Source organism: Periplaneta americana, chromosome 15 (assembly GCF_040183065.1).
Source record: "Periplaneta americana isolate PAMFEO1 chromosome 15, P.americana_PAMFEO1_priV1, whole genome shotgun sequence".
In the NCBI taxonomy this organism is placed as follows: Eukaryota; Metazoa; Arthropoda; class Insecta; order Blattodea; family Blattidae; genus Periplaneta; species Periplaneta americana.
The window spans coordinates 11,751,388-11,776,046 of NC_091131.1; the positions used below are offsets into that span (position 1 = coordinate 11,751,388).

At 35.2% G+C, this 24,659-nt stretch overlaps 1 protein-coding gene across 1 annotated transcript in view; it reads right to left on the reverse strand.

The window, feature by feature from the left end:
* Positions 1 to 22,661, reverse strand: part of LOC138714637 (protein takeout-like) — a 36,042-nt gene extending 13,381 nt beyond the window's left edge. The window contains exons 1-4 of the mRNA XM_069846686.1: positions 22,504 to 22,661; positions 11,586 to 11,678; positions 9,538 to 9,688; positions 1,675 to 1,808 (exon numbers count right to left, since the gene is read on the reverse strand). Of these exons, the coding sequence (XP_069702787.1) occupies positions 1,675 to 1,808; positions 9,538 to 9,688; positions 11,586 to 11,678; positions 22,504 to 22,588 (463 nt within the window). The 5' untranslated portion in view covers positions 22,589 to 22,661. The remainder of the gene's footprint in view (positions 1 to 1,674; positions 1,809 to 9,537; positions 9,689 to 11,585; positions 11,679 to 22,503) is intronic.
* Between the last annotated feature and the right edge of the window lie 1,998 nt (positions 22,662 to 24,659).

Genomic DNA, 24,659 nt, shown 5'->3' on the forward strand with positions numbered 1-24,659 from the left:
CCAGGGAATTCTCGTTGGTTCTTTAGGTCCTGTAATTGAATAATGATATTGATTTGAATGTAATAGTAAGGTTTCACCTTTCGAAGTATTTAGTCTGGAATTCCATGATCTGTGTTTAGCATTGAGGTCGCCACAGAAAATGAAATGTTTGTGATGTGTGATAAGCAGGGTCAGGTCATTTTTATTGAGTTGAGCATATGGCGGATAATAAACAGATGCTATTAGTATTTCTGTTCCTTCAAGCTGGATGAATATACCAGTGGCTTCGAGAGTCTGAAAATTTGGAAATATGGCTGTTCGATATGGCATGGAGTTTTTAATGAGTATAGCAGTTCCTCCACCAGGTCGGTTGATTCTGTCTGTACGGATAACAGTATAGTTGCGTATACGAAATTTCATGGTGGGTTTTAGATGAGTTTCACTGATACATGCGAGGTCAATATCATAATTAAGGAGCAAGGCTTGTAGTTCGTAAGTCTGGTGAATTATTCCGTTTGCATTGAAATTTAAGATGTTTAAACCTCTGTGTTTGGAAATCATTTAGAGGTCTTTTATGGATTGTTGTAATTGAAAAGATTAATGAAACCTTCAATGAATATTATTACCTTGGATATTGAGTCATTTGCATTTTGGATTTTATGAAAAGTTGTGCGGATAAGCTGAATTGTATGTTGAATGTTCAGTGAGCGTAAGATGTTAACAATATCTTTGAAGGAGTCTGATATTGATTCTGATGATGTTGATGTTGCACTTGGAGTATTGAATGTTGACTGGAAAGCTTTGGTGTTGCCAGGATTAGCAAGTAAAGGAAAGTCGCTCTGTTTCCATGTTGGTGGAGTAGAACGTTCTTCGGAAAGAATTCTCCTGTTCCTCATCTTCTCTTGAGAACTCTCAGTAATGTACCCAACACTTAGTTCTAATGTTCACCACCTACGACGCCAGGCGCTGATCACCTTATTTCAGAGCACCAAATCCAGATGGTGCTGACCGCAGTTTCGCATCCTATTATATATTTATCCATGGCAGTTTGTTTTTGAACTTCATTACAAGGAAACATAATAATGCCTTATTGCTGTGTTTTATAATGATTATCATTTATAAGTAATTCGGTTTTGCAAGTTATTTAGTTTTATTTTTGGGTAACCTTATTAAATTGCGCTCGTGGTTTCATCTTATTATGTAATTGAAGAAAAACATTTAAGCTCCTTTAATTTATGACAACTAAAAGTAAACAACTTATATTTAAATAATAGCCTACTTTCCAAAAATCATATTAATAAACATAATTCCATCAAGATGATTTAATATTCAAGGAATAGCCACTAGTAAAGAAACAGTTCAATCTATTCGAATACACAAAGCAGTGAGTACCTACTTATAATAAGATAATTTTAAGATTGAATATTCTGGTTATAAACTATTGAAAAATAAATATATCCAAACCATCCCAATATAAAAGAATTTGTAATTAAATTTGGATCAATAATTAACATTCTTATTCAATATCGATAATTGTTATTGTTTGTGAAAATTCTCATGCCATATTTTAAGCTGTATTTCCAATGTCACTCATTCTATGATGGTTAGTCAGCGACAGACTGCCTGATAGGGAGAAGTTACTTAAGATTAATTTAATATAATATACTTATGGACTTCTTAAATGCAAATACCAACCTATTTTTCCTACGGATTTTCCTTCTCCTGTTACGGGCAGCACAAGGAATTTCCCATCCATGATGTAATTCGAATCAAGAGTTAACAGTGGAATGAATACGTCTACTTCGACATGCTTGTTGGGTATATCGATGCTGAAAGAAACCATGATCTCAACGAAAGAAACATACTATTTATAATAGTAATCACTTCTGATCCCTTTTAAAAGCAATTACTTCTTTAGACTCAAAAGAATTAACAGTGGAATGAATACGTCTACTTCGACATGCTTGTTGGGTATATCGGTGCTGAAATAAACCATGATCTCAACGAAAGAAACATACAATTTATAATAGTAATCACTTCTGATCCCTTTTAAAAGCAATTACTTCTTTAGACTCAAAAGAGTTAACATTGGAATGAATACGTCTACTTCAACATGCTTGTTGGGTATATCGATACTGAAAGAAACCATGATCTCAACGAAAGAAACATACAATTTATAATAGTAATCACTTCTGATCCCTTTTAAAAGCAATTACTTCTTTAGACTCAAAAGAGTTAATATTGGAATGAATACGTCTACTTCGACATGCTTGTTGGGTATATCGATACTGAAAGAAACCATGATCTCAACGAAAGAAACATACAATTTATAATAGTAATCACTTCTGATCCCTTTTAAAAGCAATTACTTCTTTAGACTCAAAAGATTTAACAGTGGAATGAATACGTCTACTTCGACATACTTGTTGGGTATATCGATACTGAAAGAAACCATGATCTCAACGAAAGAAACATACAATTTATAATAGTAATCACTTCTGATCCCTTTTAAAAGCAATTACTTCTTTAGACTCAAAAGATTTAACAGTGGAATGAATACGTCTACTTCGACATGCTTGTTGGGTATACCGATACTGAAAGAAACCATGATCTCAACGAAAGAAACATACAATTTATAATAGTAATCACTTCTGATCCCTTTTAAAAGCAATTACTTCTTTAGACTCAAAAGATTTAACAGTGGAATGAATACGTCTACTTCGACATACTTGTTGGGTATATCGGTGCTGAAAGAAACCATGATCTCAACGAAAGAAACATACAATTTATAATAGTAATCACTTCTGATCCCTTTTAAAAGCAATTACTTCTTTAGACTCAAAAGATTTAACAGTGGAGTGAATACGTCTACTTCGACATGCTTGTTGGGTATATCGATACTGAAAGAAACCATGATCTCAACGAAAGAAACATACAATTTATAATAGTAATCACTTCTGATCCCTTTTAAAAGCAATTACTTCTTTAGACTCAAAAGAGTTAACAGTGGAATGAATACGTCTACTTCGACATACTTGTTGGGTATATCGGTGCTGAAAGAAACCATGATCTCAACGAAAGAAACATACAATTTATAATAGTAATCACTTCTGATCCCTTTTAAAAGCAATTACTTCTTTAGACTCAAAAGATTTAACAGTGTAATGAATACGTCTACTTCGACATGCTTGTGGGGTATATCGATACTGAAAGAAACCATGATCTCAACGAAAGAAACATACAATTTATAATAGTAATCACTTCTGATCCCTTTTAAAAGCAATTACTTCTTTAGACTCAAAAGAGTTAACAGTGGAATGAATACGTCTACTTCGACATATTTGTTGGCTATATCGATGCTGAAAGAAACACACAATAATAGTAATCATTTCCGATCCCTTTAAAAATAATTACTTCATGTATAACATTGTCTGCACCGGTTTATTATTTAGAACTTACACACTGCTGGTATTATTTTATTCAAAGCAAATAGACAAAAAATAGAGGTCTAGTCGCCTGAACCCATTTGGAATTATGACAAGAATCGTTACGTAATATGACTAAAGATAAAAATGTATACAATCTTACTACAAGGCCACTTTTTACATCTATGACCGCAATAGCACATTTCACGTTCTATTTTCTAGCTTCTTATTTGGTTAGTCAGTACCTATAGATTGTGAAAAAAATGAATATTATTTCATAAATGCTGTAACACTGTAGTAGGCTCTGAGGATGGTGTGAAGAAGCACCGAAACAGCTGTAAGCCACATGTGCTTATGTAATTTAACACGAGTAAGTTTGCCAATCAACCAATAATTTATATTTAAGTGTTAAAAGTAGTGTACGATAGATTCAAGATGGATTATTTCATAGACGAGATACAAACATACAATTACTCATACATTATTAACATTTGGCTTTCTAAATATAATATATATATATATATATATATATATATATATATATATATATATATATATAGTATATTTTTTTACTATTGGAGTGCAATTCTTGATCATAATGGCTGACTTTCCTTTATTATTAATTACCACGGAAAATAAATAACATTGATAATTGGGAACATGTGATACTAGTAGTAGGCAATTGTAGCCTACTTTACAATTATTTAATCAAACCTGGTGTTTCAGTAAAAATGTATGTTAGTTCCTATTCAAATGTTTTCAGAACTTCCGAAAAACAGATTTACTTTTTTGTATTTTCGTAACTTTAAAGCTAGTAATACTGCAGTTCTGTAATCTATTTCTTTTCTGTACATTTTTTAAATTTTATTTGGTTATTAAACGACGCTGTATCAACTACTAAGTTATTTAGCGTCGATGAGATTGGTGATAGCGAGATTGTGATCAGTGAACTGCTAGTTCTTGTCTGTTTCACTGATTATATGATTGTAGAGTGGTCTATACATTTATAATTTAACTTGTTTCATCAGTATAAGTTTTCAAATAAGATCATACAATTTCAAAGGAAAATATTATTATTGTTTTCCTCCAAATATTGAGAAACAAAGAAAGAGTGTTTGAAGGGTTCTAGCAAGAGCGAAACATTATTAATTGTGTTTAAATATATGACCAATGAAACTATTATTGTCATAGATAAACAAGTAAAGCATATGTTTTCGTTTTCCTCACAGTTGTCATTGTTTACCCCACATATTGAGAAACAGAGAAAGAGTGTTACATTTTTTATATACGCCCATAGACCATTGTTCCCATGCATTATATATTAAAGGAAATTGAAATATTTAAGCTCATACTTGTTCATATTTTCCAACCACAACAGTATTTCAACTTCATATCAAAGTATGGGTTTTGTTATTTTCTTCCCTACCCAGACCCTATATCTGAACTGCGACCGAACACGAACGCTGCTCATTCGATCCTGAAATTTATTAATATTTTTGTTTCCTCTTTTTTTATATATATGCATTATTTATCCCATTTCTATTGTTATATGTGGTCTGTTTTATATTCTGTATTAAGAATTAAAAATAAATGTAGTTATACAAGATTAGGGGGGGGGGAAGACTTCTGATTTGCTCATATTGGGTTGAGAGAAAGTCCCGGAAAAAACCTCAACCAGGTAACATAATATTTGAGGAGAAAAATTCGCTCCGGCGCCGGGGATCGAACCCGGGTCCTTGGTTCTACGTACCAAGCGCTCTGATCACTGAGCTACGCCGAATTCAATCCACAGCACCGTATCGAATTCTCCTCCTTGAATGTTCCCCTTTATGGCCCGACTCCAAGTTAGGCATAAATGTTGACGTATATGTCCAATGTCAACTGCCATTATACTAGGAGCGCACTCAGCTGAGTGACTTGTTTGGCCGGGATTCCGCAGTTAAGGGTTAAGTTGACTTTGGAAAGTAGAAAGTCACCATTTTCCTATTCACAGTCGACACTTTGACGAGAGCAAACTTCAATCGTGACTTTACTTCGAAGTCGCCGAAAATCTAGACTTTGACTTTGACTTTGACTTTGACTTTCGTTCGTGGACAACAGGTAAATGACTGATATTTGGGAAATTGTTGAATTTGCCGAGAATATTGAAGACATCTAGGATATTATTAAAGCTGTTCATGTTCCTTAGGTATTATTATATATTATAAATTCAAATCAAGGTACAGATTTGATGAACAGTATTAAATATCCTCGTCATGTTTCAACTTTCATTGATGAATAATCAAAGAGGATTATCTGTTCCACCATTAAATAATACAATTTATTTCATCGGGATTTTACGCTATAGGTAAGGATTAATAGCTTAATATTGATTCTTAGTATTTAATTTTATACAAGACAGGTTATACAGCTGGAAATGCAGTTAATTTATAATCCTTGCGGTCGTCATAATAATGTTTTCTTCATATTGATTTCAGATAATTTTTAAGTAGTTTCTGTAAACATGCAGGGAATAACTCTGCCAACTGTCAGCAGGATAATATGTCTCTTTCATAGTCTGTCATTGGTGGAATCTCATCTTCCATATTATTTTCACAACAACATTATTTTACAATGAAATAATTTCAGGGCTTAATGTGAGACTAACGTAACTGCAATAGATGTTTTAGTCATAACAAAATTCTTAACAGGCAATACTATTTCAGATAAACATACCATCATGTTTTGTAGTTATGAATTGTGTTATATACAAGACTGTTCGAATTGAGTTACGATTTTTTGTGGCCAGGTAGAAGAACAAATTATTAAGGCCCGGTTGCAGAAACGCAAATCAAATCAGTCTCTGATCGCCAATCAGTTGATGTCTGATTTATTTGATTGTTCATTGCGTTGCACAAACGTGAATCTCCAATCAAGTTGTCTCAATTTACTAATTGCTGATTTGAGAAAGAAATACATTTGACAACAGTGCTATTTAGCAACCACAGCCAATTTGATGTTATTTAAAAGTCGCGAAACGAAAGCATCAAGTGGGCGGTGACTAGGAAAACAAGTGAATGTTCAAGTAATTGTTTTGTTTGTAGAAAGGAAACAGGTGGATTCTATTTGTATATAGACTACAATATAGTGAAAAAAAAAAAAAAAAAAAAATGAAGCCAACAAAAAAAAAAAAAAAACGTGAGGGGACTTCTGTTGTGGGATTTGCTAGGGAAGTCGACAAGAAATTGGAATATGCATAGCCTCCATAACCCAAAATAATTCCATTTCCCATCTCTCTGTTTACAAATGGAGCTCGTAACCTAACTCATTAAAACTATTGTGTTATGTGTAGAACCCTGCCAACGGGCTACAACATTGCAGAATTTCAATGACGGTGTAGACTACATATTGCCTGTATATTCACAGAAAATAAACCTTTTCTATTTCGATAAAGTTGGGCATCATTTCAACCAGGTGATTGGATGGGGATGTGAACAGTCTATACAACCAATATTAGGCTACTCTTGGAAATCCTGACATGACTGAAAATTCTCTATGGATTTCAAATCGTTCCCTGTTTGAAGTTTGGGGATTTATGAGACCCTGCCATAAAAAAGCAATTTCATACGTAACATTCCTAACTACTCGGCAAATAGTTGATTTGTGGATCCTAACAAGATAACCCAAGACCGCCTGAAAAATTCCAACAGCATAAAATCTCAGCATTATTAGAACTTGGTTCATAGGAGAAAGTGGAAGGTTTCGATTTGTCTGTCTGCATATATTTGTTTCAATTTTTGAAAGTAACAAAACACACGAATCCTTCCTAAATCTTTGCTAAAATTTTCTGTCATTATACATAAAAACAATTAATGTCTATCACGAAAACGCCTTCTTCTTAATAATATTTTTTTCATTCCAAAATTTCTTCATCAGAAGAATCCATTATGTCGAAAACAATATTGTTACGCTATAACTATTTACTATATAATTACAGTAACTGCATTATAAACAGAACAACATAAATAGCCTACTTAATCGATGATCAGTGACTTAACCAGCAAAAATCTGTTGATCATATCTGATGGAAGACTGATCTCCGATCAAACACTGATTGTTCTTTCTGCAACAGAAATAGAACTGATGCCAATCAAACCCTCCTTGATTGCCAATCATATTTTGATCGGTGTTTCTGCAACCGGGCTTAAGGATTGATGTAAAGGCATGTCAATTTTTGTACTTACGTTAGTTTCACAATAAGCCGTCGAATAATATTATTCTTATGTAAAGCTGCTATAACGATTAACAATTGCTTAACATGTACCGATGTTCAATTGTTTCATTGATTCAAAAGATGGCTTTGATTGTGGCAATGCTTACTCTATTTCAACTATCAATTTAATTCGTTTAGAGGGCAGTGATTGTGATTGCCAACATTAGAACAAGATCGTCAAATCTCGACTTACCAAAGTCAAAGTCAGAGTCTCAGAAGTATTGTCTATGAATAGGACTTTTAACAAAGTTAAACTTTACTACGAAAGTCGACTTTGGGAAGTCTTCATCCAAAGTCTCATTTATGAATACGGCCCTAGGCGCACAGTAATCTGTACAGACATATGCTATGAGAACCAAGGACCCGGGTTCGATCCCCGGCGCCGGAGCGAATTTTTCTCCTCAAATATTAATTGTCAATATTACAGATATTATTCTGTATGACAAATTAATTAATCTATAATATAGGTAATATAATGTTTCTGAACACACAGTGAATGTACGTGATACAGTCATTAAATTCTAATACTGAGCGCATAGTGGCGTTGTGGTGCACTATAGCGCATAGGTGGCGCCATGGTATGATACCTTGTCAGTTTCTCTCTCGACCCAACAAGAGACAGTTGAGTGCATGCACTGTAAGCAGAACTACGATCTTTGTTGTGACGGTGATTTGAATGCGCACGTCGGAACCCGAGATGTCACAGTTTGAGCAACGGGCAAACATCAAGTTCTGCCAGAAATTAGGCAAAACTGCTGCCGAAACGTTTCAAATGATGCAGAAAGTTTACGATGAGGACGCAGTGTTGTGTTTAGGTGGCACCGACGTTTTTTGCAAGGAAGAGACAGTTTGGAAGATGATGTGCGTACTGGTCGGCCACAAACAATTCGAACTGAACGCAAGATCCAAGAAGTTGCAACGTTGGTGCGTGCTAACCGCTCCCAATCGGTAGACGATATCGCAGCAACAGTAGGGGTCAGCCATGGTACTTGCTACAAAATTCTGTCTGATGACCTGAACATGTCTCGTGTTACCCAGCACAGTGCGCCACGAATCCTGTCGCAAGACCAACGTGATGATCGCATGACGATTTGTGCTGACGATGATCCGACGTTTCTCAACCGGATAATAACTGGAGACGAAACTTGGTGTTTCCTTTACGATCCGCAACTTAAACGACAATCCGCCACCTGGAAAACGCCGTTATCACCACGACAGAAAAAACCGCGACAAGACAGGTCAAAAGGCAAGGTGATGCTTGAACTGTTTTTTGATTCAAATGGAATTGTTCACATGGAATTCATCCCAGAAGGTGCAACTGTGAACAAAACTCGCTACAAAGAGATCCTTGGCCGTTTACGAGATTCAATTCGCCGTAAGCGACCTGAGCTATGGCGTACAAAGAATTGGCTGTTGCTACATGACAACGCCCCTGCACATCGCTCTGTCCTTGTCCAAGAGGAACTTGCAAGACAACAGGTGACAGTTCTTCCACACCTTCCGTACTCACCTGATCTCGCACCATGCGATTTTTTTCTCTTTCCTCGCATGAAAGCAACCCTACGTGGGCGTAGATTTCATTCTTCCGAAGAGGTCAAGAGAAGCCATACGGGACCTTCCTGCCAACATCTTTCAACGGTGCTTCCAGCAGCTATACCAACGTTGGCAAACGTGCATAACGGCCAACGGAGACTATTTTGAGGGAGGATGTGATTCTGTTTAAATGTACGCCGTGTTATGCAGCATCTTGTGATACATCCAGATTCCTGTGGGAGCCCACCCTCCAGGCGTCAAGTCTTAGAACTTAATGACTGTACCACGTATGTTAATGAGGCGTTATTGTTTTGTCGATCATCTCGCGACCCCCAATTTGGGACTTACCTGACGTTCCTCACCTCGCACGTGCTCAGGCCTCTCAGCTTCATGTCCCTCAGATCCATGCTCAGACTCACAGGACGATTCCGTCCTTGCTCGATCGTGATTCTGGTAATGTCCAGAGGGTCAGTGGGCAGCAGATGAAGACTAGGGATTCCTGAATTGCAGTAAATATTTATTTAGCTCTTCGTTCTTTTGTTGTAGAATATTCTGGGTCGTCTGCAGTCTCTTCGGTCTCGTATTCACCGTAGGTAAGTAGTCAGTGTGTTCTCATTAGTGTTTGACTTACACGTACTGCACGTCAGTGTAGAGTTGAAAGCTGGACTTCATAGAATAAGAAAACATGTTATAAAAATACGTTTTTAGGTACGGAGCAACTTGGGGTGCCGACTTATGAACTTAAGTTAGCAGTAAGTTAAACAAGAAACATGGAAGAGAATTACAGACTGATCCGTTTGGGTATACTTACTTACAAATGGCTTTTAAGGAACCCGGAGGTTCATTGCCGCCCTCACATAAGCCCGCCATCGGTCCCTATCCTGAGCAAGATTAATCCAGTCTCTATCATCATATCCCACCTCCCTCAAATCCATTTTAATATCATCTTCCCATCTACGTCTCGGCCTCCCCAAAGGTCTTTTTCCCCTCCGACCTCCCAACTAACGCTCTATATGCATTTCTGGATTCGCCCATACGTGCTACATGCCCTGCCCATCTCAAACATTTGTATTTAATGTTCCTAATTATGTCAGGTGAAGAATACAATGCGTGCAGCTCTGTGTTTTGTAACTTTCTCCATTCTCCTCTAACTTCATCCCTTTTAGCTCCAAATATTTTCCTAAGAACCTTATTCTCAAACAACCTTAATTTCTGTTCCTCTCTCAAAGTGAGAGTCCAAGTTTCGCAACCATACAGAAGAACCGGTAATATAATTGTTTTATAAATTCTAACTTTCAGATTTTTGGACAGCAGACTAGATGACAAAAGCTTCTCAACCGAATAATAACACGCATTTCCCATATTTATTCTACGTTTAATTTCCTCCTGAGTGTCATTTATATTTATTTATTTATTTATTATTTTGCTAATAATTATAACATAACATATATTACATATAGAAAAAACTTTAGCTCGCCCCTGAAAGAGGAGAACTCGTGCTCAGGGGCGGATTCCTGGATTGAAATTAATAAGTATACAGTACAATTTGTCTTACGTCTACTATGCAATTATAGTATATACTGTAAATTTAAATTTACAATTTTTCAATTTTTATAAAATCCATACGTAACTTTTTAAATGTAATACTAGAACTATTAGAATTGACAAGATTAGGATATTTAAATATAAATTTGTTATATATTCTTGGCCCTAAATTATTACTATGATTAAATACTGTAACAGTGTTGCATTTTGGTTCAGACAATCTTAAAGAATTCATACCTTTTGTTTCATAACTTTGAGAATACAATTCAAAATTATTTCGATTTTTATGTATGAATTTTATTAATACAAAATAATAAATTTGTCTTACGTTAAGTACATTAAAGTCTAAAAACAAATTTTGAGATGGAAAATCAATAGGTTTATGAAGACATATTTTAATTATTTTCTTCTGTAATAAATAAAGTGGATTAAAATTGGATTTAAATGAGCTACCCCATCCTATAATTTCATACATAATTACCGATTGAAATAAAGTTAAATATATTGTGCGTAATAAACTTATTGACAAGTAATTCCTCATTAAAACAAAATAATATGCTATTTTACGTAATTTGTCACTGTTGGTCCAAGATATTTGAATTTTTCCACCTTTTCGAAAGATAAATCTTAGAGTCCTGTAAAAATTGTGAGGTAACACGAAGAATATGAATGCAATATCCACCACGCACTGGAAGCGGAAGATTTGGCGAGTCAGTTCATACTCATAGTGCTCTAACACTATGTAACCTTTACAAGACGTCATGTTTCAGGTTGTAGTAATTGCTGTAAATCCGCATTGCGATGAATTAAGTTCAATATTTCCTCCATGCGTTTGCACTGTTTTTACTTACCGTCCTTCATAACTCGAATTGCCTTCTGGATGGCTGAGCGCAAGCACGTGTTGATGTTGGGATCATTTCTCTTGCATATGTCGAATTCTGGAGCTGAAAAGAGGATAGAAAGAGTGTGCAGAACCCAGACAAAAGCTGTGTTCCCATAAACAGACAGATCAAAATAGATACAGTCCTCTTCGCAGATGACCAGATTCTATTGGTCACTTGAGAAGGTATCTCCAAAAAATACTATATTCGTTAAATACAGTTGAAAAAGACAATAATATGATCATTTCTGTAGAAAAGTTCAAAGTTATGGCTTTTAAAGGCAAATACCCAACAAGAAGTAAAATCTGTATTGAAAATAGAATCCTAGAACAAGTGAACACATTTACCTATTTAGGGTACCATCTTTTATGTGAAAAAGGAAAGGATATCGATTCTAAAATAACTAATTTTGTTAAACTTATCAGCATTATCAATTCAGTTTTCAAACCTAATTTAGTACAAAAACGTACAAGATGAAAGATGTACAACTTTTAGCACGACCTACTTTAGTCTATGGATTAGAAACCTGGACTCTGACAAAAAAGATGTTCAATGTATAGCTACTAAACCAGACCTGCAGAACTGTAGCTCCTCAGAGCTACTGCTTTACTCCCCTTTCTTACCCCACCCACCTTTTTCTACCAGGTTCTAGTTACGCTCGGCTGCATCAACATTCATTCTCGCGGCGGCAGGTATACAATACTCTAGCAAGAATTACAAATGAACAGATAATAAAACCCTTAGGAACATACTTTAGAAGGTAAGAGAAAAATGAATGAGGGAAATAAATAAATTAAAAAATATGTAAAATAAATTTAAAAATGTATGTGTGCATATAATGTAAGAAAGTCTACTTATGTATATATCGACCTATTATTAGTAAAGCCGATTAAATCCACGTTTTGTGTAAACTAAGTTAAGTACAGTCCCTGACTTGTCTTTCCGTGCTCTGTATTCTATTAAAATGAAATAAGTCCGAAATGTTGCATGAACGCAACAAACCAATTACTTTATTTGAACAATTTATTACGGTTTTTCGTGCATTAATAAAGTTTTAATTCCTGTTTTTACAAAACTTGTATTACTTACTGGTCTTAACTGGGTTTACTATTAATAGGACGATTAAATAATTTGTAGATTGATAAGTGAGTGATAGCTATATGACCGGATATCAATGCTGTCATTCAACATTGTAACCCACTCCAGCTAGATAAATAAATAAATAAATAAGTAAATAAATAAATAAATGAATGAATGAATAAATGAATAAATGAATGAATGAATAAATGAATAAATGAATAAATGAATAAATGAATAAATGAATAAATGAATAAATGAATAAATGAATAAATAAATAAATAAATAAAAATATATAAATAAATACACAATACGCGTTCTGCAGTTTAAAGAGAACTGGAACATGGCAAAATCTAAACCCGTAAAGAAATACTACTTCCAAAGGAAATGGGAATATGATTAATTTGTTGAAGAGGAAAGAATTGCTTGTTTACTGTGTCCCATCCAATTTATTTCTACTCGTCATTTCAATATTAAACCACATTTCAACAAAGCCCATATTAAGAATTATGGAATGCACAAACTTTCGGGTAAGTTCATTATTACGAACTGTATATGGATTATTTGTTTATATACTGTAAAATTAAGGACGTCACTCGTTGTACTCATTTTGAATTGAAATTAATAGTGACTTTCAATTTTCATTACTTAAATGCTATAAATTTATGTTTCCGTAGGTGATGTCAGGAGGAAAGTTTTCGAAAATCTAAAATAGGTTAAGTGCAAAGAAATTTCAAAGAAACTACCGTCAGGAAATCTAGCATAATTGTAAACCTTGAAACGAGATAACGCATTATAAATACAATGAATTTATTACAATCCTTTTTGAAAATTACATGCCGCCACTGATGGCCAGAGAATGTAAACAACTCTACGCGGAAGTCAATCATCCCCAATAGAAGTGGAGTGAGGCTGACGTCATATTTCCCCTACTTACTAGTTCTGCAGGCCTGTACTAAACGAAATGAGATTCATGATGAAAACGGCGGTGTGCACATTTTGGTATAGGAAACGAAATACAGAAAGTTGGAAGAATTGAACGTCCAACTTATATTATTATTTTTTTTTTCAAAACTACAGAATGAATTGGAAACAGCATGTCGAGAGAATTCCAACAGAAAGATGACCAAAGGCAGTGTTTCATTACCGCCCTTCTGGACAACGATCTGTTGGAAGACCATTGAAAAGATGGATGGCATAAGACTGTTGAGACCGCTCTAGGTCTAGTTTTTGAATTGGACGATGATGATTTATATGGTATTATTACATTAACACTGTTTAAGGGGAGAGGATGGTATTTTTTTGGTGAAAATGAGTACATTTTCAAAAAAAAAATATTTAAAAAGCCCTGTGATATGTGTGGAATGCATAGCATAACATTTTGTGGTATTTGTGCCATTATCGGATGCTGAGACGTCATTTTAAAACTTCCTGCGCTATGGATTTTTAAATCACACGCCCGCTTTTATCGGTTTCCAGTAACTTCATTTTTTTTTTTTGCTACATTGGCAGAAAAAAATGGATATAATTTCTGAACTATTAAAGATACATGCATGAAATTTAGAACACACATCCTTTAGACTATTAGGAAACTTTTCTCTGTAACAGAATTTTGTTAATTGATTTCATTTTAAAAATACGTCCGTTTGTTTGCAATAAAGCAACTCAGAAAATTGTTATTAAATTTTAATTATTTTACAAACGTACGGACTAATATCAAAATTCTGTTACAGACAGTTTGTAGAACATGCTTTTGCAAATACATTGCAAAAAACCGTTTGAATCTGTCTTTAGAAACGGTTTAGATATATCGGTTTTAGTACAATCCTGCGTTAGGTATATTTTTTTTTTTCAAATTTGGGCCCCCAAATAATTTTTTTTTTTTTTCAAATTTTTTTATTTGGTTGAGTTGCCACAGCTATGAGCTCTCTACATACAAAAAATAATATTTTACACCAAATAGGAAAAAAGTTTTAAAAAATACCGTCCTCTCCCCTTAACTTAAAAATACGTACATACCCAAGGGTCACGCAAGTTGATCCCTAGTCGACTTTGGGTCTCTACCAAATAAAGTTCACAAACCCCGGAAAGACTTACAAGATAAATTTCTTCGTAGAATATTTAATGTAACTCTCTTTCTTTATTTGTTTTTTTTTTATGTCAAACACAGACACGTTTGCCTTGTCAGTTATTAGGCCTATGGTTGCACATTTGCAATGTGGCTTGGTAATTTTCGTGAACTGGTTTTTACATGCATTTCAATTGCAGTTAATTATAGTTGTCGCTGCATAACTGGTTTCCGGCTGCAGGCTGCAGTCTTAAGGACGGTCATTCTAGTATCAGAATTCCAGTTCGTGTGCCAACGAGAAAGTGATCCACCTTGAGACTGTGATGAGTTCAGCGTGTTCCGACTGAGATAGTGCATTGCTAATTAGGCCAGGATTCGTATGGAAACGCCTATTTTTACTTGCCAGTTGAAAGTCATGTAAAAACAAAAACATTTTATACATGTTCTGAACGTCTGCGATGACTTGAGACGAGAATTTCATGCAGTATAAAATCCCAAAATATGCATTCATGCACTGTCAAACTATGAAACATGCACGATGAAGCGAAAAATACATTAAACTTACTTACTAACTTAATTACTTATTTACTTACTTACTTACTTACTAACTTACTGGCTTTTAAGGAACCCGGAGGTTCATTGCCACCCTCACATAAGCCCGCCATTGGTCCCTATCCTGAGCAAGATTAATCCAGTCTCTATCATCATATCCCACCTCCCTCAAATCCATTTTAATATTATCCTTCCATCTACGTCTCAGCCTCCCCAAAGGTCTTTTTCCCTCCGACCTCCCAACTAACACTCTATATGCATTTTTGGATTCGCCCATACGTGCTACATGCCCTGCCCATCTCAAACGTCTGGATTTAATGTTCCTAATTATGTCAGGTGAAGAATACAATGCGTGCAGCTCTGCGTTGTGTAACTTTCTCCATTATCCTGTAACTTCATCCCTCTTAGCCCCAAATATTTTCCTGAGAACCTTATTCTCAAACACCCTTAACCTATGTTCCTCTCTCAGAGTGAGAGTCCAAGTTTCACAACCATAATGAACAACCGGTAATATAACTGTTTTATAAATTCTAACTTTCAGATATTTTGACAGCAGACTGGATAATAAAAGCTCCTCAACAGAATAATAACAGGCATTTCCCATATTTATTCTGTGTTTAATTTCCTCCCGAGTATCATTTATATTTGTTACTGTTGCTCCAAGATATTTGAACTTCTCCACCTCTTCGAAAGATAAATTTCCAATTTTTATATTGCCATTTCGCACAATATTTCCGTCACGAGACATAATCATATACTTTGTCTTTTCAGGATTTACTTCCAAACCTATTTCTTTACTTGCTTCCAGTAAAATCCTCGTGTTTTCCCTAATCATTTGTGGATTTTCTCCTAACATATTCACGTCATCCGCATTGACTAGCAGCTGATGTAACCCGTTCAATTCCAAATCCTCTCTGTTATCCTGGACTTTCCTAATGGCATACTCTAGAGCAAAGTTAAAAAGTAAAGGTTATAGCGCATCTCCTTGCTTTAGCCCGCAGTGAATTGGAAATACATCTGACAGAAACTGACCTATACGAACTCTGCTGTACGTTTCACTGAGACACATTTTAATTAATCGAACTAGTTTCTTGGGAATACCAAATTCAATAAGAATATCATATAAAACTTCTCTCTTAACCGAGTCATATGCCTTTTTGAAATCTATGAATAACTGATGCACTGTACCCTTATACTCCCATTTTTTCTCCATTATCTGTCGAATACAAAATATCTGGTCAATAGTTGATCTATTACGCCTAAAACCACACTGATGATCCCCAATAATTTCATCTACATATGGAGTTAATCTTCTCAAAAGAATATTGGACGAAATTTCGTACTAATTATATGCATGATTAAGCTAAATCATTTCCGGACACATGTTGTAATGAACTATTTTGATTGTCTACATGTGGGAAATAGATACCTGAAATTATGCCCCGTATTTTTGAAACACCCTGTATATCTTAATGTCGTCTATCATCTGATATAATCTTTTACCCCGAATTCATCTCCCCTTCACCATTCCTTCCAGTGTATCCTTTAGTATGCAGTTTCTTCTCAGCCAGTGACCCAACCAATTCCTTTTCCTCTTCCTTATCAGTTTTAACATCATTCTTTCTTCACCCACTCTTTTCAACACAGCTTCATTTCTTATTCTGTCTGACCACTTCACACATTCCATTCTTCTCCATATCCACATTTCAAATGCTTCTATTCGCTTCTCTTCATTTCGTCGTTATGTATATATTTCTGACCCCACACTCCATACAAAGCACTTCTCTAGTTTCTTCCCTAATTCTTTCTCGAGAGTTCAGGAGAAGATGCTCCCTTTTCTATTGAAAGCTTATATTTCTAAGCCCTCTTGGCCATAGTGCCTCCTCCCGTAAATTCAATTCATTTCAATTCAATAATTTTGGAAGTCTCCCCTGCTCATTCTTTGTACTATGTGCTGTATATGGTTCTTCACTATTGTTGTTGATAATGCTGAATTTCTATAATTATACAAGGAACTTGTAATTTTTTTGTCGGATGTCTATATTTCATTGTTGGTAGAATATTGATGATGGTGATGATGATGATGATGATGATGATTATTATTATTAATATTATTATTACCACCATCAACGCCATAATCATCGTGTTTACTGTTATTATTTGCATAAAAATAAAACTATGGTATCCACTCCCATCGTAATTTGGAATGTAAAAAATAAAAATTTGTTGGTGAAGAGAGCAATGACCTGCTACGGCCTATTGCGCTAACCTTCAAGCTAGTCGCATTCTCAAACCCACACCGGCTGACTACACTAAGGTTCGCTGCGTACCCAGGTGTCGAGGAGGCAATCCCCCCTCGTCCCTAGGCCAGCCCCCTCCGTGCGTCGCCAGCCGGGCGATCGGGGAATGCTATGGAATGATGACGAAATGGAGAAATGGTGACGTAATCATGTAAATGCCTAATATGGGGGAAAACGGGAGAACCCCGAGAAAAACCCCAACTGCGACCTTGTCCGCACGAGTGTCACTATATCCCAGCCTGACCAGGACTCGAACCCGGGCCGCCTGCGTGACAGATCAGAGGCCTGACCACTCAACCACCGCAGGGGTTGACTTCCAAAATTAACTTTCGCATGTGGACCAATAGGACATAGAGATCAGGGAGGACAGAGATATCGGCGGAGGCTCAAGGCCATCTTTCTTAGAATACCTACACAGATCTCATGGTCTGACCCACGAATCTCAAGATATTGATGAACAAGTACTCATGTTTCGGAAGATATTAATTTATTATACTTTTTTCTTGTTTTGGTCAGTATTTTCGCACCCTCGTCTCTCGGTAAACGGCTAACGCTATGTTGACGTCATCGATGAAAGAGCCAATCAGAGCCCTTCACCTCACGTTATTTCAGCAGCGGATCCGCTATCTCTAGCCAGATAACGCAGAAGTGACGAAATTTACCGTAAGCCTGATTCGGTGTTAAAACATGGCATCTAATTTGAGACTTTATCACTGTGGTTGATATTCGTCTACTTAGAACAGCTCAACACAGATAAATTATTCAGGCCGAAGTACAAGAAGGCTCACGAAATAATTTTTCATTGAAATTTCAACAGACAAAAGGTTAAATTTGAGTACTCCGCCAAACGAAAACCTTGTTTTGTTCAACTCGCCGTAACTCGGAAACCAGTAAAGATTTTGAGTTGCGACCACTTTTAAAGGTAATTTACATTTTTCCTCAAGATTTCTCTCGATTAAACCCCAATCTAAAGTGAAAAATAAAAAAGTTTGCCGCTTACCTACTTTTGAAGAAGAAGAAAATGTCTATTCTGAATAGATCACTTCGAAGTTAGTACTTTTTCCTCACTTAAAAAAAATCATTTCGATTATTTTTCCGGACTGCCTCCGTAGTCTCTTGGGCAGCATGCTGGCTTCCAGATCTGGAGGTCCTGGGTTCTAGTCCCGGGCTCGGCTCTCGGTGAATTTTTCTTGAAGACGAAAAATTGCCTGGGTGTCTAAGGTCTGAAAATTTGTATGAATGTGAGTGTGATTGTGAGTTTGCCGGGTTAATATTAATCAGCCAATCTTCAAAACTGTAAAGTGCAATATATCAGGACTGTCGCTGGGCAGTAACCTACCTGAACGCAAGTTTCAGCGTCACATTGTTGACAAGTAACTGCATCAGGTAGCACAACCCAAAGACGTTGTAGTTATATATCTAGACACACAATTGGCGCTGATGTCGTGTACAAATTTGAAACCTCTCGCGCAGGTTCGCGCGACGCCATGTCTTGGGAGCAGAAGCACTTTATCAAGCATCAACACATGGAGATTCACGTGTTCATTTGTGTTGTTTACTTTCAATAGTGTGTTGATTTGTGTTGTCTACTTTTAATAGTGCATTAAAGTTAAAGTTAACAGCAAGTTTAGTTTTTAGCCATTGATGGAGTGCATTAATAGTCATTTCTAATAATAAAATTAGTGTATTTTAAAAATGCGTAATATCTTCGAAGTGTGATTGCGTTCCTACAACTTAGAGATGCACGTTCCTAACGTGTAGATGTTATTAATTGAATTTAATTGGGTGATTAGTGCCATTCTTTATGGTGAATTCGTGTACAACGTTTAATTGTACGTATACGTACAAGGAAGGATCTGGAAGCACTTTATCAACACATGGAGATTCACGTGTTCATTTGTTTCCTTTTAATAGTGTGTTAATTTGTTTTTTTTTTATAGTGCATTAAAGTTAAAGTTAATAGGAGGTTCAGTTTTTTAGTCAGTGATGAAGTACATTAATAGTCGTTTCTAACAATTAGTGTATTTTAAAAATGCGTAATATGTTCGAAGTGTGAATGTATTCCTACAAGTTAGAGATACACGTTGCTAACGTATAGGTTTGTTATTGTTAAGTTCTACGCCTAAGTAGTAAATTTGAGTGTGGGTGAATTCGTGTGCAGCGTTTAATTGTACATACACGTACAAGAAAGGATCTAGAATTTCTCTGCACAAGTAAGTACAGTAATATAATTACCGTACAATTTATTTCTTGCTTGCTTAGCCTAGTTGGACATGTACCGAGATAATAGCTACAGACGAAGACGAATATCTAACTCAAAAAAGCGTTGTTCTGAATATTAGGTTTTTAAAATATCGCTGATAAACTTGTTTAAACTTATAACTTAGTGCTACTAATTACTAATTCAAAATTTGTTTGACAGAGTAACTAATGCCTGTAAAGTATATTTTATAGTCCTATTACTGCTATGATAATAAGCTAATGAATGGTACTTACGCCAATATTTTCAAAATAAAACAATAGGCTTACATATTTTTTTACAGGTATGGAAGCAGAGATATTAATATTTTTAGACGTGTTAAATTGACCATAATGACCATATATACATAAAGATCAGATGTCACCATACACCTAAGAGTTCTGACATGAATTTACATAAATTTGTAAGAAATTTAAGGAAGTCCATCTTATTAATTAAGAATCAATAGGTAAGCTCTTATTCTGTACACTAGGCCTAAAATTCATATAGCCTATAAGTGTTCAAGTACCTATATTTGACGGAGTAATTCCTGCATTTAAAGTTTATTTTATATTACTATGATAATAAGCTAATGAATGGTATTTATATCTTAAAACTAGAACATTAGTGTACATGTTTTTATTTTACAGATGTATTATACTATACAATATGAAAGCAGATCAAATTGTTCGTTTCTCCTCTACATCAAAGGAAACATATGTACATACTAGGATACATATTGTTTTATGTAATGTACAATACATAGCTGGCAGTGTTTTACGAATAACAGGTAATAGACTACTAATACATAACTTTATTTTCACCTGAACTGGCTTACAATATGCATTTGTATTCTTTACTCGCTCTAAAATGATGTCAAATAACTACAACGTCTTTGATAATTATCAAATTGTTTCCGTCATCTTTCGTTTCACGTCATACTAACGGTAACTTGAATTATGTCCACAACGTAGTAGCATTAAATCTCAACAGGATTTTGTTTCATTTAGTTACTCCGATTGGTTTATAAAATATAAAAAAAAAACATTATTTTAAACCTTAAACATTGCATATGCGGATGTCTGCTAGCCGGCGCTCTCCCCAAACATGGCGGCGGGCGCAAGCTTCAATTTGTCCCGACTCTAAACTTCTGCGCAGCCTGGGCAGTAGGGGCTCGGCACAACCATAAAGCACTAATAGATGCAATAGAGTTACCAACAGCGAAAAAAAAGAAATAGATTTTTTAATGTTTTTCTTAGATATTGAGGGCCGTATTCATAGATATTCTTAGCGCGGGCTTTCGGTGGATGATCAGCGAACTAACGTTTTTCGTATTCATAAACCAGTGTCAGAGATATGATATGATATGAATCCTGTTTAGCACGCTCGTAGCGCGGGCTAGCGAAATGTCTATGAATCGCACCCTGAGCTATCAATTTAAAAGATTACAGTTCGATTGATTGACTATCATAGGAGCTACGATATGATATGATGCCGTATAGTAGAGCCTTACGTTAAAGGAACATGTGCACCGATCCATTGAAGTGTTACCAACGTGAACATACGTTACCAAATGCGTCACTACTGACATCAACATAGCGTTCACCGTTTAGTGGACCAAGAGGAAGCGAAAACTAATAAATTTAGGACCTTTGTTTGTTACATTTTTTTTTGTTTTGATGGCTACTACTTACTTACAAATGACTTTTAAAGAACCCGCAGGTTCATTGCTGCCCTCACATAAGCCCGCCATCGGTCCCTATCCTGAGCAAGATTAATCCAGTCCCTACCATCATATCCCATCTCTCTCAAATCCATTTTAACATTATCCTCCCATTTACGTCTCGGCCCTCAAAGTCTTTTTCTATTTTTCCCTCTGGTCTCCCAACTGACACTCTATGCATTTCTGGAAGTATTCACCCATACGAGCTACATGCCCTGCCCATCTCAAACGTCTAATGTTCCTAATTATGTCAGGTGAAGAATACAATGCGTGCAGTTCTGCTTTGTGTAACTTCCTCCATTCTCATGCAACTTTATCCCTCTTAGCCTCAAATATTTTTCTAAGCACCTTATTCTCAAACACTCTTAGCCCTTGTTCCTCTCTCAAAGTGAGAGTCCAAGTTTCACAACCATACAGAACAACCGGTAATATAACTGTTTTATTAATTCTAACTTTCAGTTTTTTTGAGAGCAAATCGGGTGACAAAAATTTCTCAACCCGAATAATAACAGGCATTTTCCATATTTATTCTGCGTTTAATTTTCTTCCGAATGTCATTTCCAATTGTTATATTTTCATTTCGTACAATGTTCTGGTCACGATACATAGCCTAATCGTATTCTTTGTCTTTTCGGAATTTACTTCCAAACATATCTCATTACTTGCTTCAAGTAAAATTCCCGTGTTTTTCCCTAATACTTTGTGAATTTTATCCTAACGTATTCACGTCATCCGCATAAACAAGCAACTACCTCTCAAAATATTAATTCATTCTTAACACTTTCTATATATATAACTTTCTCCAATCTTGCAGGTGTCGAACTATACGACTCTTTATAATTTTCGAATGTCAGAGAATAAAATTTCATATGGTAGAGGAAGAAAACTAGTTTCTATTACATCATATCTCTAGTTGCATTGTAACTTACGGAGTTTTGCAGCTTCGGTCGAAGTCCTCGTTTTTGCCAAGGTGACAACAACCACAAGAATCACAATGCGATTCAGACTTATCATGATTCAACTCTTAACACTACTGATGTTGCGCGATTCAGGTCTCGTGCTTTTATAATGGCCTACTGGTGAGCATGTCGTAAATGACAATGCAATTATATGCAACAAGTGAACTCAGCTTCAAGGTTATCAAGCAGTTTTTCGGTTTCGGCTCGAGGATAATAAAAGTGCACAGGCCAGGTATGACAAGAAATTAGCCCCCAAACGCAGTAGAAGACCTTGTCCTTGATCACGAGTGCATAGCGTTACAGTGCATACAGTAGCATCCCAACTAGAGTTGAACAACACTGACTGCCGCTCTCGCTCGCTGTGTTCGTTGCATTTGTCTTTCGAGTCTCGTCTCGTCTCGTCTCGTCATCGCTTCGAGTCTCGCTCATCATTCTCGAAATAGCATTTGGTCGGCGTGGAAAGATTTCGTAACTTTGAATAACATACATCATTGAAATAAATAACATTATAAATGTTTAATTGAGACAAAAAAACAAAACAGAACAGTATCTTAGTTATCAAAATGTTCTGGTTCTATTATATGATATTACCTATGGTTATATAAGTGTAAAAAAAGACAGTTCTCAAATAAATTTGCATTTATAAGAAACATAAAACATAACGTTAATATTTTTTTTTACTTGAGATTGTACACTTGATCTCAAATATGCGAAAAGAGAATTCCTAGCCTTTTAATAAGAGCCTAGTAATTAAATAAAGACTGGGAAACGGATTATTATACACTGAAAGGTAGAGATGATGTTTCGAATATATTAATTAAGTTGCAAATGTGATGATACTACTTTATTATACCCTTGTTTTAGTCAAGCATGAATATTAATTAAGTTGCAAATGTGATGATACTACTTTATTATACCCTTGTTTTAGTCAAGCATGAATATTAATTAAGTTGCAAATGTGATGATACTACTTTATTATACCCTTGTTTTAGTCAAGCATGAATATTAATTAAGTTGCAAATGTGATGATATTACTTTATTATACCCTTGTTTTAGTCAAGCATGAATATTAATTAAGTTGCAAATGTGATGATACTACTTTATTATACCCTTGTTTTAGTCAGGCATGAATATTAATTAAGTTGCAAATGTGATGATACTACTTTATTATACCCTTGTTTTAGTCAAGCATGAATATTAATTAAGTTGCAAATGTGATGATACTACTTTATTATACCCTTGTTTTAGTCAAGCATGAACATTAATTAAGTTGCAAATGTGATGATACTACTTTATTATACCCTTGTTTTAGTCAAGCATGAATATTAATTAAGTTGCAAATGTGATGATACTACTTTATTATACCCTTGTTTTAGTCAAGCATGAATATTAATTATGTTGCAAATGTGATGACACTACTTTATTATACCCTTGTTTTAGTCAAGCATGAATATTAATTATGTTGCAAATGTGATGACACTACTTTATTATACCCTTGTTTTAGTCAAGCATGAATAATAATTAAGTTGCAAATTGATGATACTACTTTATTATACCCTTGTTTTAGTCAAGCATGAATATTAATTAAGTTGCAAATGTGATGATACTACTTTATTATACCCATGCTTTAGTCAAGCATGAATATTCATTAAGTTGCAAATGTGATGATACTACTTTATTATACCCTTGTTTTAGTCAAGCATGAACATTAATTAAGTTGCAAATGTGATGATACTACTTTATTATACCCTTGTTTTAGTCAAGACCTCCATCGAAGATCATACCTCATGTAGGCCCTAAGGAAGTTAAAATTATAATTAAGAACGTACCAAATAACAAAGCACCAGGCCCAGATTCAATCTGTACGGAAGCACTGAAACGACTACCTAATCGTGCACTGACATACATCACTAAAATATTTAATTTATGCTTACGCTATCACTATTTTCCTCTAACTTGGAAAACAGCTCACATCATAGCTATTCCTAAGCCTGGTAAAGACCCAATAAATCCCCATAACTACAGGCCAATAAGTCTGCTGAACTTTCTAAGTAAAATTTTTGAACGCTTAATATTAAATCGCCTCAGTCCAATCTTAAACTCACCTGAAAGAATAAATCACTTTC